Genomic DNA, 15,274 nt, shown 5'->3' on the forward strand with positions numbered 1-15,274 from the left:
GACACAAATGAGTTCAAATTATATTCGGATGAGCCACGGAGAGGCTAAAGCCCAGAACGTGAACTAACAATCACCGCACGATCCAAGTCAACGGTATAAATCAACGGTCCGAATAGATCGACCCGGATCCGAGCGGGATGACAAAAACCATAACCCGTCGCCGATCAGGTCGCCATATATATCGCTCTTTCTTGGGGAATCGCGGAATCTTTTCTTCTCTCCATCGCCCGCCGGTCGTTAAGGAAGGCCTCATTTCGCCGCCCAACGAAACCCTCTCCCTTTCTCTCTTCTCGCTTCGATTCCTCCGTCGCCGCGTTATCCGAGGATAGGAGCTGCGATTCATCGAACATGCCGACCGGTAAGAGTAACTGCCTCCTCGCTTATATTCACCATGATTGCCGAGGGATTTGATCTCCGGTAACAATTACAAGAATTTTCTTGTTTCACAAATGTGCCTCAATGGGTTTTCTTTCCTCCCCTCCCCCCCCCCCCCCCCCCCCCCCCAATTCGGTCGATTTAATCTGGGCCGAGAATAAGTGGGAATTAATCATTTGATCATTATATTTTTCTCCGAAGCCTGAATCGCGTCTATTCACCCGATGAAAAGTTGGTAACTCTGCGATCGTTCTTGATTATGGACCAGGGCGAACTATATCTTAATGTTCATCCCTTGTTGCATGCTTACGCACGTAATCTTAACGGAAATCATCTAATGTTGTTTGAGGAATTCTAATCCAACAAATCTTGCAAAGTCTGTTGCGAGCCCTACCGAGAATGCGGTACGCTTTGTTACATCATCATTTTTGTGCTCATAACGATGTACATGATAAAGAGGTTGAATGGCTTAAGGTTCTGAATGCCTGTTTTCCACGCCACATTGTATGATATGTCTCGATTGCCTAGTCAGGGCACGGGGACTTTTGTTTGTTTTTCATGTTGCACTTGCCATGCGTCTTGTACTCCATTGGAAATTCTCCATGTGTTGAAACTATGCTGCAATATCTCTCAGGTCCTTCATGCGTCCTTATTGTTTTGCCAACAGAAGCTTCTGCATTGTGCTACTAAAGCTTTAAGATAATCACAGCTATTCCAACAGCAAAATGCCCTGTACTATTTGCAACGTCCTAAAAAAACCTGTGCTATTTTGGATTCCTTAAAAATTCATTTACAGCACAGGGTTTTAGATAGTTTCGATTAAATTCTTTAGAGTGCCCTATTATCTTGATCAATTTGCATTTTTTTCTGAAAACTCCTTTGGCATTCTTTTCTTGTGTCAAAAGATTCTCAGCTCATGAATTTGAGAGTCTGTTACATGCTTAAGTTGTACTTAGATGCAGTCAATGCGTTTATCATCCATCAATATAATTATTATTATTGGGTTATTGGAAGAACTAGCTTACTTATTTTATCTTATTCGTACCTTGCTAAATAAGTAAAAGAAAAGCTAAGCAACATGATAGGCAGAAAACTGTGAGCACAATTTTCCTCTCTTGACCAATGCGTTCGATCTGTCATTTCTCCCAGGTAAAGAATTAAAGTGTTATACACTAGCCAGAAGCAATTCTTAGCTTCCTAAGCCCACTGGAGATTTCATTATACGAATAATTTTCTTTGGGTTATGTGAATAGTTATTTGGATTCTTTTTTCTTATGCTGCAAATCATGTCATTTCTAATTAAAGTGTTTCCTCGTTTTTCTTGGCAACTGATCATTATGTTTACTAATTTACAATTTGTGCTGGCATAATATGGAATAGCTATATGTTTATCGTTGTGCAGTTAGTGTCAAATGGAAAAAACAAATCTTTCCAGCCATGGAAATCGGCACTAGTCAACCTCCCTTTGAATTTAAAAGTCAGTTGTGTGCTTTAAGTGGTGTATCCCCTGAGAGGCAAAAAATTATGGTCCAGGGTGGTCTTCTGAAGGTATATGAACTTCCATGTTATATGGTTTTTTAATAAATTTGTTCTGAAGTTATAAGAAGCATTTTCCTTTCACGCGGGATGATGCAGATTGGACAACTTTATGTGTCAAAGGGGTGGTTTTCTTTTCTTGATTTTTGATGCTTTTTATATCTTATGAATACATAATATGAAGTTTTTTTAGATATTTGACAGGGTCAGAAGTTGATGATGATGGGCACTGCAGACGAGATAGTGCAGGCTCCATAGAGAGGTCCTGTATTTATGGAGGATTTCCCAGAAGAAGACCAAGTAGTAGCTTAAGTGAGTCTTAATCGTATCATCATCAATCTAAGAATCATCCAGTTGCTGTGATTCATCAGAATTCGTGTTGGACTTTTGAATTTCCAAAATTGACCATCAAATTGAATGATGCTAAAATATGCAAGATCAGGATCAGTTATGATTAGCAATAGGAGTCGAGATAGGAATGTCTGACCAAATGAGTTGATCCTTGCTATGCCAGCTGGGTTAGCTGAGCGATGAAAGGAATGTCAGCTTGAACAACCCTTGTTAAAGCTGGAGCTTGTTGGGTTAGGTTAATGAATGCTTCGATGAGAATTGTGATACTGGGTGGGAGTGGAGTAACTGATGGGTGGTTGATTGCCGCATTATGGAATAGTCGATGGAAGGTATAAATCGGGAAGGTGGGGTTTTCGATGGATCCTAAAGTAAGATTGGGGGGAGTTGGATCCTCCTTATTGCCCAAGAGGGACCTACATGATTTTCCTTGGACATATTGGGAGGGGCCCTCCTTTAAGCGCTAATATGTTAAAGCAGATTTTGGTTGTTCGATTGGAATGCTGATTTGGAACCAACCAAGCTCCTACCCTTTTCATCTTAGCGGAAGGTGGTATTAGGTTGAGAGGTTTCGTGCTTGTCTAATTTGGAGCTACGTTGAACCCTACGAAACTGTGTCGGGCATGCTCAACAAAGCTCCTGAAGCTCAAGTTAGCACTCGAATAAGTGGTTTTAGCTAGACATCGAGTTTGTAAAGGTTGAATATACTAAAAAGAGACCAGCTCGGAGAACATGCCTAAGGAGCCCTTCTATATTGAGGTTTAGGATAATTTCACTTGAGGCTGTGGTTTAAGTCGAAAACGGCTATGTGTCTTCTCTGGTGTTGGGTGTTATTGTTATACATCGAATCCAGAGAATATGATGCGATTGCGAGTGGGTCGTAACGTCTGGAGGGTGACATCATGTCAGCCACATGGTGGTGAGGTGTCAACCACGTGTTTGACGAGCTGTCGACCATGTGATGGAGTGTCAACCACACGGTGACGAGTCATCCACGATCATTATTTTGCAGTCATTATACCCATATCATCGTCCAACCGTAATTTGCAGTCACTAACCTCATGAGATCAACAAAGCCAGATCTGCACCTGAGTCGGACCTTACTTTAATGGATTTATTTGGACCATATAGAGGTCTAACTGCATTTCTAGTTTGGTATTTTAATCTTACCTTCTCATCAGTCAACATTATGGTGTCTGAATTTCACACCATTAAACTTCAAGGGTTATATGTCATGTATTACATCATATAACGTGTTATATGGGAATCATAATTCCATGTCGTTTGTCGGTTGTGTGACCTCATTGTTGATGCATGATTGAAAACTTTTCATGTACACTTTGAGTTGTCGTTTCATTGGCCATCTATTGTTGTTTAATAACTTGATTATTGACATTTTTATGAGGTAATGTTTCTGCATCCATATGCATGCATGCACGTGAACTACACTGACAGAGAGAGAAATAGAGCTAATTGTTTTCATCAATTGTACCATCTTTGCCACATTGCCAAACACAAATTCAGAACTTGTATAAAGGTTCCACTAAGGATCCTCTTCGCACTTGAAGAAGAGCAGGCCTGCTGTGTGTGGCTTCACATGGTACAGGCACCAGACCAGAGCACTGTTGATGTGCTGCTGCATGATTAATGCTTACGTAGATTCATAAAGCTCATCTGTAGTCATCAAACGACTCCTGAAAATGAAATTTGAAATGGCTTTCTTAAGTTCATTAAGCGTAGTATCCATAAAACATTGGGAAGTCCCTCTGTTATCATTCGACTTTCAAGTTTCATGAAGAGAGAGCTAATCGCTTGCCACAGAATTGCTTGATCATCTTTACTGTGTTGTGTTCTGAAGAAAAGGTGCAGTTAACTGGAATTTATGACTTGGTCGCTGTGTTGACACACAAGGGAAGGAGTGACGACTATGTCTTCTGGGTGAAACAAGAAAATGGTGCGTGCTTAATAAGCTCATAGGTTCTTTTATGCTTGCTCTTTTTATGTTCCTTGTGTAGCTCCTTTTGACCCAGGAAAATGGATTCAGTACGATGATCACAATCCAATCCAATCCAATCCCGCGTAGGGTAGAAAGGATATTACAAAGCTATCTGGCGGCAGTAAAGACTCTTCAAGAGAAATCACAAGTGATCGATCTACATTTTTTTGTTTTCTTTTCTCTTTTGAATAAGCTCTCACAAATGAACCATATAACATTTTTTTCTGGCAGGTGATTGGCACATGGCAGAAACATCTTCATGGATAAAGCCCAAGCTGGTTTGATACGATGGAACATTGAGGAAAAAAAAGAGAAGAAAATGCCTCTATATTGTTTGTAATATAACCTATTTTGTATTGATTATTGTTTGATATATGGTCCCCTCAAGTGTGCTACATCCTTTTTGTGTTTTTCTGTCCAAAGAAGTTGGGTGATCCAGAACGAAATTACAGGAACCGTTTGCTTTATATGCTCTCATTTTGGATATCCATATTATTCTTCTCAATAAATATTGCCTTTGTCTTCTTTTAGAAAGCACTTTTGAGGTCTGGCACTTAGGCCAAAAAACAAACAACTCAGACATAACAATTTACATCAAGGATAAACAATGAAAGTTATTTATTATCCAAACTTAGAAACGTACGTTACAGGAAATAATCCAACAACAGAGGTAGTGAACTCTCACAGCAAGCTAACGAAAACATGAAAGTATATAATAAGACAAGGCACCGCCAGTACCAGGACCAGGACCATGTTTGCGTCTATCTAACCCTTGTGCCATTAAACTCCAGTACTGAAAGGGCATCTGGGTGGGTGGAGTATAACAATCTTGTTCGATTAAGACACACCGATTTCTTTAAAATCCAACAACACAAAATCATGCCGGTCCGATCAACAGCCCCCAGCGTTCAACAGCATAACGGCATCTTTGTCACGAACAAAGGTGTAACACCTCATGTTCAATATATTATTCAGGAGCAGCAGCTACTCTTCTGGCCAACTGGTTGACCCCGCATGTGTACCGTTGTAGGTTTGCTGGCACTTCCAGCCGGCTGGCTTGCCATTCTGTCCAAGGAAAAAAAATATATATTGGATCGAACTGGCATAAGTATCATCTCCTAGTCCAGTGGTTAACAACAAACAATGAAACCTCATTGAAAAAAAAAAAAAGAGGCGCGAGAACTTTTCGATGCAGATGTTGACAAGTATTAAGCTCACCTGTCTTTTATATCAGCAGCCATGGTCATAAATGCTTTCTCTACATTGGTAGAATCCTTGGCACTTGTCTCCAGGAATGGTATGCCAATCTCATCAGCAAATGCCTTCAAGTAGCAAAGCCAAATACCACCCTAGTTCACTTCACTTCAATTGCAGTCTACTGAATACAATATATTCTACCTTAATCCTCGAAACTGACTAGCAGGAATAATTACCTTGCCAGTTTCATAAGATACCACTCTACCATCGGTCAGATCACATTTGTTTCCCACCAGAAGCTTGTTCACATTTTCGCTGGCATACCTGTCAATCTCATTGAGCCATTGCTTGACGTTGTTGAAACTTTCTTGGTCAGTCACATCATAAACTACCTGTCATGTGCCAGACTATCAACCAAAACAGCATACTCATCCATGGAATTTTAGGTCACAACAAGAATGATGAGGGATCTCACAATAATCCCATGTGCACCACGGTAGTAGCTACTCGTGATTGTCCTAAAGCGTTCCTGTCCAGCAGTGTCCACTACAATAGAAAGAAGAGGTAATGCCATGACTAAGTCCTTCAAACACTTCCAGACATCGACAAAGCTCCTACTTACAATTTGAAGTTTTATGGTCTTCCCATCCTGCTCCACTGTTCGAATTTTCTAATAAGATGGAACAAATTGTTAAATGGTATATAAGTAAGGTTTTGGTATGGGCGAGGATATAAATGGAGGAGAGAGGAAAAAGAGTGTATAGTATTAATGCACTCACAAAGTCAACACCAATTGTACTGATGTAACTTTCTATATAGGAATCATCCTGCAGCAAGAAAAGTAAAACATATAATAGATCTCAAAAAAATGAATAAAAAGTAGAAATAAATAGGCAGTAAAATCAGAAGTCAAAGTAGCACATTATACACCAAGAGCTAACATTCTTAAGAATCTATAAGAACCATGGTTACTTTACATCATGTATGATTGTCAATTGGCCATCAAATTGAAACTCAGCCAAAAGGTTTAAATACTCAATACTGCCAAGCACCGCATAGTCACAAAGTGATACTGTGAACACATTTTATCTTCATCCTAAGATTTTTGAGCCCATGCTCATAAGTGCCCCTATGGTAATAATGTTCCTAAGGTTCAAATGTAAAATTTAAAGCAATAACAGAGTATTATTATAAAACTATAGCAAGTGAGAAAGAACCGAGGGGCGGGAAAGACAGAGAGAGAGAGAGAGTCTTCACCGCAAATCTCAATAGAAGGCATGACTTCCCGACCCCTGAATCTCCAATAAGCAAAAGCTTGAAAAGATAGTCACTGCAAAATATACATTGGTCAAGGTTCCTCAAGTTCTAAGTTTCCATTTCTTAATACAAAAAAAACCAAATCAATCTCGTCTTTCTTGCATGATAGGCGTATGGGCAAAGGCGAATTTGCTATACTAATACTTCAAAAACTAAGCAATTATAAAGTTAAAATATTGGCAATTAACTAAAATGTGAGAGCTCAATAAGTGCACATGATGTTGATAAATACCTTCACCGATAGCTAAGAAAGCAAAGCAATGCCGACATATCATGTAATCAGCAAGTCTACGAGCAATAAATCATTCAAAAAATGTCTAACAAATAATGTTTGTTGCCTATTCTCATCTCCCGTTTCAAAGCATTGAATTACCATGTGCTGCCAGTTCTTGACTAGATGATAAATCTACCTCAGCAGCTTTGAGTCTTTTGGCTCTACTCATAAACAAGGTGCAAGAAAACAGCTAAATATATACCTAACTAGAGCGAATGTTTTGTTTAAAACGCCAAGTTTCTTTCTTCAATATCCTGTATTAGATGTCAGTGCTAATGTTTAGGAATGACATTCTTACAAATTTTTGTTTGTTAAATCACATCAGAAGTCCTTGTTTTTTCATTAAGAACATCTTCAGAAGGAAGACATCGAAGACACCACATACACACTATAGAGTGGTCCATCTGAGGGTACAACAAGATGCCATGTGACGGTAACTCATTTGGAAGGCTCACTCATAGAACACACATCATGGAATGTTTGACTAACAATCTCACTCCAGAAAGTTCTTGATTGCTAGGGTAAGGACTTCCGCAATAGTTTAACCCGTTTCCATTTTTTATTTTCCAACAAAAGCTATAATCAATTACATGAATTAAACTCTCAGGAATTGTATATGATGATAGCAATCACGCAGAATAGGAGGTAATAATCGGTACTAGATAGCTATAATGGACACAAACAAATATTTTAATCTATTTACTACCACAAAGATATGAAATGAATCATAAGAATCTCCCGTTCCATGTCGATAGTGGATCTACACATATCACAACATTCAGTCAGAGAAAGTAGTGCTATATTCACCCCACGCGCCCCCAATTAAAATTACCCAAAATCACAAAACCAACCGATTAACCCTAAACATTAGCAGTATCAAAAAATATTGGCCACCATCCTGTCACGAACGGTCGTCGCGCACCCGCAACAACTCCGTTCAACGAACCGTTCGTCGCTCACACCCGCATGTACAGCTGCTTGACAGCATGTTTTCTCATGGTTTTGGGTCATTTTGCTGTAAATATGTAAGTTCGAACCAGCTGCAGCGTTGCAAAAGCGATCGCTCACTGAACCGAGCAAAACAGCCCCAAAACAGCCCAAAACGGCTCCGTTTTCGCGTGCCGCGGGAGGTGAGCGGAGTGCTGCCTCCGCTCACCAAAATGTCAGCCATCTCAGCACCCAGGAACCCCCCGGGTGGCACATGGCTGGATGGGGCTTCGGTTATATACCGGGCGTTGAACACTCTTTCGCAAGTTCGCACGTGACCTTTACGGGAACTTGGTGTTGCGCCTGGGACCAGGTGAGCGGCTGTTTGTGGGCTTGCAGCTGTTCGTTCATCCTTGAAAGCCTTGTTTTCCTCCCTCTCCCTCTTTTCTCTTGTGCACACAAGGTGTTCGACGATTTGCTTGTAAAGCTTCCCTTTTCGCGAGACTTCGGGACTTGTCCGTTGCTCGTTCTTTCGATCTAACTTTCTTTCTCTTTTACAGGTCCTTCGGGACCTGCGAGAGGTTACAAAGTGGCTGATCCTTGCGGAGCAAGATCGCAAGGGCGAAGCGCGACTTAGGCAACACAAGCTAAGTTCGCGTCTTTGCCGCACGGGTGACCCGCGACTTTGGCAACGCACGCTAGCTTCGAGTCTTTGGCCGCAAGGGTGCCTCACGCCTTAGGCAATTCCAGCTAAGGTCGTGACATTGTGGTATCAGAGCGGGCAAGCTCTTCGATCGAACAGCGAACGAACTTCGCAACTTCGCCATGGCAAAGCATCGTGGCGAATCAAGCAAGACGGGGCAAGCCGGAACCTTGCCCCAAGCAGCCGCAGGTGGGCTGCATGTGCACACTCGCTCTCATGCTGTTGGAGCCGCTCACGAGGATCGCGGCAGCGAACAGGATGAGCGAGAAGTTGGCAACTCTCCGCGAGCGGAGGAAGCGCAATCTGGTGCGCTAACGGGGAAAAAGAGTCATAAGGAGAGACTCACGACGGCGGAAACCCGCCTGGATGTTCTGGAAGCGAGCATGGAGGAACTCTACCATGGCCAACAAAGGCTTGTTGGGGTAGAGAGCTCGCAAGAGGAAGCGGAGTCCAGGATCGACAAGGTCGAGGCCCTAGTCGACCGACTGTCTGATGACACCAAGGACTCTGTGCTACACTTACAGGATGTTGTGGCGGAACTCACGGCAAAGGTGGCTATGCTCACAAGAACGCTAAATGCGGGAGGAGGCAACACCCGCGTTGCACCGCCACAAAACTTGAGGGCACCTGAGCCCCATGGATACGGAGGGGCTAGAGATGCCAAAGAGCTCGAGAACTTTTTGTTCGACATGGAGCAATACTTCCGAGCTACGAGGCCCGATTCTGAAGATACCAAAGTTTCTATAGCAACAATGTATCTGAACGGAGATGCGAAACTTTGGTAGCGAACTCGTTGGGAGGAGATCCAACAAGGTCGGTGTCGAGTCGACACATGGGAAGACTTGAAGCGGGAGTTGAGAACTCAGTTCCTACCGGAGAACACAGAGTTCGTCGCAAGAAGGAAGTTGAGACAACTCCGCCAAAGTACCACCATCCGAGACTACGTGAAGCAATTTTCTGCACTAATGCTGGACATACAGGACATGTCCGAGAAGGACAAGTTGTTCAGCTTCCTTGATGGTTTGAAACCATGGGCCCAACAAGAGCTGAATCGAAGGAATGTTACCGATGTGGTCGGGGCAATTGCAGCTACAGAAAGGCTCACCGACTTTGTTTCCTCGGAAGACCCGGCGAGAAGGAAACAATCTTCAAGCAATCGCCCTCCAAAACATTCTCGAGGGAAGGAGCTCGGGGGCGAACAAAAGAAGAAGAGCTCACACAAAGGGCCAAACCCTAAAGGCAAGGCCTCAAAACCTGGAGGATGCTTCTTGTGCGGAGGACCGCACATGGTAAGGGAGTGCCCACAGAAACAGGCACTCAATGCTTTGACGGCTTCCATCCACCCTCCCCGATCGGACAAGGGCAAAGCTGTTGCTCTTAGCTCGAGCAGTTCAGAATCCAGCAGCGATGACGAAGAGTCGCAAGGACCCCGAATGGGAGCAATGCGTTTGTTGAACGCTATGCGGGGTCAAGTGGGGGAGAACAACAAGACAAAGCAACAGAAAGCAGGAAGTGGTGAGTTGATGTACGTAGACATCAAGCTGAATGGCCAAATGACCCGTGCAATGGTGGACACGGGCGCTACCCACAACTTCATAGCCGATCGTGAAGCACAACGACTTGGGTTGATCTTGGAGAAGAGCCCAAGCCGAATGAAAGCGGTGAACTCGGAGGCCAGGCGAATCTCCGGGTTGGCGAAGGGTGTTCCTATCAAAATCGGGAATTGGAGCGGAAACACCAACATGATGGCCGTGCCACTGGACGACTTCCAAGTGATTCTTGGAATGGAATTTATGCACGCGGCGAAGTTGGTGCCGATGCCGTTCTTGAACTCCTTATGTATGATGGGAGGCGATGACCCCTGCGTAGTTCCCGTCTCTCGGAGAGGAACCAAGGAGCCCCAACATATTTCGGCGTTACAATTGAAGAAAGGGGTGCGAAAGGGCGAACTGACATTCGTGGCTGCTATGAAGCTAGAGCCACTCAACGAAGAGGCCATTCAAGAACCTGCTGTGGTGGCGAACGTCCTGAAGGAGTTCAAAGACGTTATGCCACCCGAGTTGCCGAAGACTCTTCCACCACGCAGAGGCGTGGATCACAGTATCGAGCTGGAGCCAGGAGTGAAGCCTCCAGCGAGACCACCCTACCGCATGCCCCCGCCAGAGTTGGCAGAACTCAGAAAGCAGTTAGGTGAACTGCTAAGCGGTGGTCTCATCCGCAGCTCAAAAGCACCTTTCGGAGCTCCAGTTCTCTTCCAGAAGAAACAAGATGGGAGCCTCCGATTATGCGTCGACTACCGAGCCCTCAACAAAGTAACAGTGAAGAACAAGTATCCCATCCCGCTCATTGCGGACTTGTTCGATCAATTGGGCAAGGCGAAGTATTTCTCAAAACTCGACCTTCGGTCGGGATATTGGCAGGTGCGCATTGCTGAAGGCGACGAAGCAAAGACTACTTGTGTGACCAGATACGGAGCGTTTGAGTTCTTGGTGATGCCTTTTGGCTTAACCAACGCTCCGGCCACATTCTGTACTCTCATGAACCAGCTATTCAAGGAGTATTTGGATAAGTTCGTGGTCGTCTACTTGGACGATATCGTCGTCTACAGCCAAACGCTCGAGGAGCATGTCAAGCACCTTCGGACGATTTTCAAAGTTCTCAGGGAGAACACGTTCGTAAAAAGGGAGAAATGCTACTTTGCTCAAATTGAGATCCTATTCTTGGGGCATCGAATCGGTGATGGCTCCATTCGGATGGACAAGTCGAAGGTGCAAGCATTTGCGGAATGACGAACTCCAAAGAAGGTGCCAGAGTTGAGATCCTTCCTTGGTTTCGTCAACTACTATCGACGCTTCATTGCCGGGTATTCGAAGCGGGCAACCCCACTGACGGAGTTGCTGAAGAAGGAGCAGCCTTGGAAGTGGTCGGACAAATGTGAGATAGCATTCCAAGACCTGAAAGCTGCTGTCCTAGAAGAACCAGTGCTCAAATTGCCAAACTATGGAGAGCCCTTTGAAGTCCACACAGATGCTTCGGACTTCGCTATTGGAGGAGTACTCATGCAGGAAGGTCATCCGGTGGCCTACGAGAGCCGCAAACTCAACGAGACCGAGAGGCGGTATCCAGTGCATGAGAAGGAGATGACAGCAGTGATTCATTGTCTACGAGTTTGGCGACACTACCTTCTCGGGTCGCGATTTGTGCTAAGGACAGACAACATCGCCCTGAGTTATTTCCAAACTCAGAAGAAGCTCTCCCCAAAGCAAGCACGGTGGCAGGACTTCCTGGTTGAATTTGATATGGCAATGGAATACAAGCCCGGGAAGGCGAATGTCGTGGCCGATGCGCTGAGTCGGAAAGTGGAATGCGTGAATGCTGCACAACTGGAGGGCAGAGGCCAAGCAAGTCAGTTACACTCCAACTTCCTTTCCCGAATCAAAGATGGACTGTATAGTGATCCCCAGGCAGTTATCCTGATGCAGCTCATCAAAGAAGGCAAGGCACGACGATTTTGGGTCCAGGAAGGACTTGTTTACACAAAAGGGAATAGGGTTTATGTTCCCCGAGTGGACAATTTGAGGCGTGAACTCTTAAAAGAGTGTCACGATTCCCTTTGGGCTGGACACCCCGGCATTCACAGAACGTTGGCTCTCGTGGAGAGGGCTTTCTACTGGCCAAAGATGGGGATTGATGTGGAGGAGTATGTTCGAACATGCCTTACTTGCCAACAAGACAAGGCGGAGCAGCGGAAGCCGGTGGGACTTTTGGAGCCGTTGCCCGTACCAGAAAGGCCATGGGAGAGCATTTCCTTAGACTTCATATCAAGTTTGCCACCTGTAGGGGGACTTGGATCGATACTCGTGGTGGTCGATCGGTTTTCAAAGTATGCAACTTTCATTGCTGCCCCCCTACATTGTTCAGCTGAAGAGGCGGCTAGACTGATGATGAAGGGTGTAGTGAAGTATTGGGGAGTCCCACACAATATCATTAGTGATCGGGATGCTCGGTTCCTGGGACGATTCTGGACCGAGCTATTCAAATTGTTGGGGTCAAAGTTATACTTCTCTACAAGTCTCCACCCCCAAACGGATGGTCAGACTGAAAGAATAGATTCGCTCTTGGAGCAGTATCTCCGGCACTACGTGAGTGCCAATCAACGAGATTGGGTGAAGCTGTTGGACATCGCCCAATTCTCCTACAACTTGCAGCGGAGCTCTGCATCCAACAAGAGCCCCTTCGAAATTATCACAGGACAACAACCGTCGACTCCGCACACTATGGCAATTGGGTATACTGGGAGTAGTCCATCAGCCTATCATTTCGCAAAGGAGTGGCATCGAAATGCCGATATTGCGCGAGCTTACTTGGAGAAGGCGGCAAAACGGATGAAGAAGTGGGCAGACTTGGGAAGGCGACCACAAGAGTTCAAAGTTGGCGATTTGGTGTTGGTAAAGCTCCAACGAGCATCACTCCAATTCTTCAGGAACAGAGTTCACAAAGGATTGGTGCGTAAGTATGAAGGGCCCTTCCCAATTATCAGCAGAGTAGGCAATGTTTCTTACAAGTTGCAGCTGCCGGCGTGGTTCAAAATTCACAACGTTCTTCACGCCAGCAACCTGAAGGCCTACCATTCGGATCCGCAAGACGCTTCTCGAAGTGTTCCAACTCGGCTTCCTCCCATCACAGCCTCCTACGAGAAGCGAGTGGAAACCATTCTGGCGGATCGTAAGATAAAGCTACCCAGCGGAGCGGAACAGACAGAGTACTTGGTGAAGTGGCGAAAGCTTCCCGGAACTAAAGCCAGTTGGGAGCCTGAAGACGCCCTGCGACATGAAGAAGAAGTCATCAACAACTACCAACAAGCGTCGACGAGGGCGTCGACAGTTTAAGTGGGGGAGAATGTCACGAACGATCGCCGCGCACCCGCAACAACTCCGTTCAACGAACCGTTCGTCGCTCACACCCGCATGTACAGCTGCTTGACAGCATGTTTTCTCATGGTTTTGGGTCATTTTGCTGTAAATATGTAAGTTCGAACCAGCTGCAGCGTTGCAAAAGCGATCGCTCACCGAACCGAGCAAAACAGCCCCAAAACAGCCCAAAACGGCTCCGTTTTCGCGTGCCGCGGGAGGTGAGCGGAGTGCTGCCTCCGCTCACCAAAATGTCAGCCATCTCAGCACCCAGGAACCCCCCGGGTGGCACATGGCTGGATGGGGCTTCGGTTATATACCGGGCGTTGAACACTCTTTCGCAAGTTCGCACGTGACCTTTACGGGAACTTGGTGTTGCGCCTGGGACCAGGTGAGCGGCTGTTTGTGGGCTTGCAGCTGTTCGTTCATCCTTGAAAGCCTTGTTTTCCTCCCTCTCCCTCTTTTCTCTTGTGCACACAAGGTGTTCGACGATTTGCTTGTAAAGCTTCCCTTTTCGCGAGACTTCGGGACTTGTCCGTTGCTCGTTCTTTCGATCTAACTTTCTTTCTCTTTTACAGGTCCTTCGGGACCTGCGAGAGGTTACAAAGTGGCTGATCCTTGCGGAGCAAGATCGCAAGAGCGAAGCGCGACTTAGGCAACGCAAGCTAAGTTCGCGTCTTTGCCGCACGGGTGACCCGCGACTTTGGCAACGCACGCTAGCTTCGAGTCTTTGGCCGCAAGGGTGCCTCACGCCTTAGGCAATTCCAGCTAAGGTCGTGACAATCCGGTGCGGCATAGAAAAAAGAGGAGAGAACCTAACCACACAGGGATCCGGAACTCGCTCGCCCGTGAAGAGCGAAAAGTCGGCTATAACATATTATCATTTAGGATACCAACAAAATAAAGAAATGGGAGAAGAGACGATCCAGACCGAATCAAGAACAGCAAACCCTAGTTAATCGCGGGCAGGATGTCTTGGCAAAGGAAAAGAGGGGAAATCGAGCAGCGTAGGAGCTTACTATTCTGGAGTCATGGTGAACGAACACTTGGATCCCTAACACGAGGAGACTCCTGCAGGAGAAGGATGAAAATGCCGGAGAGGAGTCGTCGGAACGGATAAAGGTTAGGGAGGAAGGATCGACGAGTTCATTTATAGAGGAAGTAAGTTGGCAAGTCAACACCGTTCAACCACCGAATCCGACTGGACTCTCGAAGGTTCGCGCTAACGATCGGTTGGGCCGTCTTAACGTCTGCGGATGAGGCGCACGGCGCACGTGCCGACCGCGTCTGGGCCCCTTTTGGGGCAGCCCGTAATGCAGCCGCGCAAGGCAAGGTGAGGTGAGTGAGACTTTCCTTTGGACGGCAATGTGAAACGAATAATAATCCACCGGCCAACTTCACCCTTCGTCTTTACCCACCTTGCGTATAGCCAGCCGGTGGCAGTGTGTGACGTAATCTGTGAAAAACTTATCCAATGAGGGATTTGGTGAAAAACTTTTCCTCAAATAAAAGTGGCTCCCACCAAAACATGTGAAGAAGACCTTTGGGCCGAAGATACTTAGCCCATGGCTGATCCAGTCAGATGGTTGATCTATGGGCTTTCATCCGGGGAGCTGTGTGGACCGCATTAAACCAAAATAAAACAAATTAATTTGTCGACCCTAAAAGCTGTTATTTCATACATAAAATTG

The 15,274-nt window shown here is 45.4% G+C and overlaps 2 protein-coding genes across 12 annotated transcripts; one reads left to right on the forward strand and one right to left on the reverse strand.

Annotated features, from left to right (window-relative positions):
- Positions 1 to 164: 164 nt before the first annotated feature.
- Positions 165 to 4,722, forward strand: LOC108952306 (ubiquitin carboxyl-terminal hydrolase 7). 8 transcript variants are annotated; one of them, XR_010494887.1, is made up of 5 exons: positions 165 to 358; positions 644 to 779; positions 1,778 to 4,213; positions 4,275 to 4,403; positions 4,487 to 4,722. XR_010494887.1 is itself a non-coding variant. In XM_065142116.1 (4 exons), the coding sequence occupies exons 1-4, from the start codon at positions 349 to 351 to the stop codon at positions 4,340 to 4,342; spliced, it is 315 nt and encodes a 104-aa protein (XP_064998188.1). In that variant the 5' UTR covers positions 165 to 348; the 3' UTR covers positions 4,343 to 4,722. The 8 variants fall into 8 exon arrangements, 1 of the variants encoding a protein (XP_064998188.1); XR_010494886.1 differs by lacking the exon at positions 644 to 779 and having other exon boundaries at positions 1,778 to 1,923; positions 2,116 to 4,213; XR_010494888.1 differs by lacking the exon at positions 644 to 779 and having other exon boundaries at positions 1,778 to 1,923; positions 4,118 to 4,213.
- Positions 4,723 to 4,856: 134 nt separating this feature from the next.
- On the reverse strand, positions 4,857 to 14,758 carry LOC135634014 (ras-related protein RIC1-like). Of its 4 annotated transcripts, none has more exons than XM_065144133.1 (7): positions 14,603 to 14,758; positions 6,710 to 6,782; positions 6,232 to 6,279; positions 5,928 to 6,122; positions 5,689 to 5,844; positions 5,474 to 5,604; positions 4,857 to 5,320 (listed from the first exon to the last, which is right to left on the reverse strand). In XM_065144133.1, exons 1-7 carry the CDS (start codon positions 14,614 to 14,616, stop codon positions 5,227 to 5,229), a joined length of 711 nt encoding a protein of 236 aa, XP_065000205.1. In that variant the 5' UTR covers positions 14,617 to 14,758; the 3' UTR covers positions 4,857 to 5,226. The 4 variants fall into 4 exon arrangements, with proteins under 4 accessions (XP_065000205.1, XP_065000203.1, XP_065000207.1 ...); XM_065144131.1 differs by having other exon boundaries at positions 5,928 to 5,998; positions 6,075 to 6,279; XM_065144135.1 differs by having other exon boundaries at positions 5,474 to 5,577; positions 14,603 to 14,751.
- Positions 14,759 to 15,274: the final 516 nt, after the last annotated feature.

Source organism: Musa acuminata, chromosome BXJ3-3, assembly GCF_036884655.1.
Source record: "Musa acuminata AAA Group cultivar baxijiao chromosome BXJ3-3, Cavendish_Baxijiao_AAA, whole genome shotgun sequence".
Taxonomy (NCBI): domain Eukaryota; kingdom Viridiplantae; phylum Streptophyta; class Magnoliopsida; order Zingiberales; family Musaceae; genus Musa; species Musa acuminata.

Bases quoted from the DNA above. Each gene is read 5' to 3' on its own strand.
- LOC135634014 (XM_065144131.1), bottom strand. The intron at 6,280-6,709 runs GTGAAGACTCTC...TTCTTGCTGCAG, and splicing joins GCCTTCTATTGAGATTTGCG to GATGATTCCTATATAGAAAG. The intron at 5,321-5,473 runs GTGAGCTTAATA...TTCCTTGGACAG, and splicing joins GCTGCTGATATAAAAGACAG to AATGGCAAGCCAGCCGGCTG.
- LOC108952306 (XM_065142116.1), top strand. The intron at 1,924-4,122 runs GTATATGAACTT...TCTGAAGAAAAG, and splicing joins TCCAGGGTGGTCTTCTGAAG to GTGCAGTTAACTGGAATTTA. The intron at 4,214-4,274 runs GTGCGTGCTTAA...TTCCTTGTGTAG, and splicing joins CTGGGTGAAACAAGAAAATG to CTCCTTTTGACCCAGGAAAA.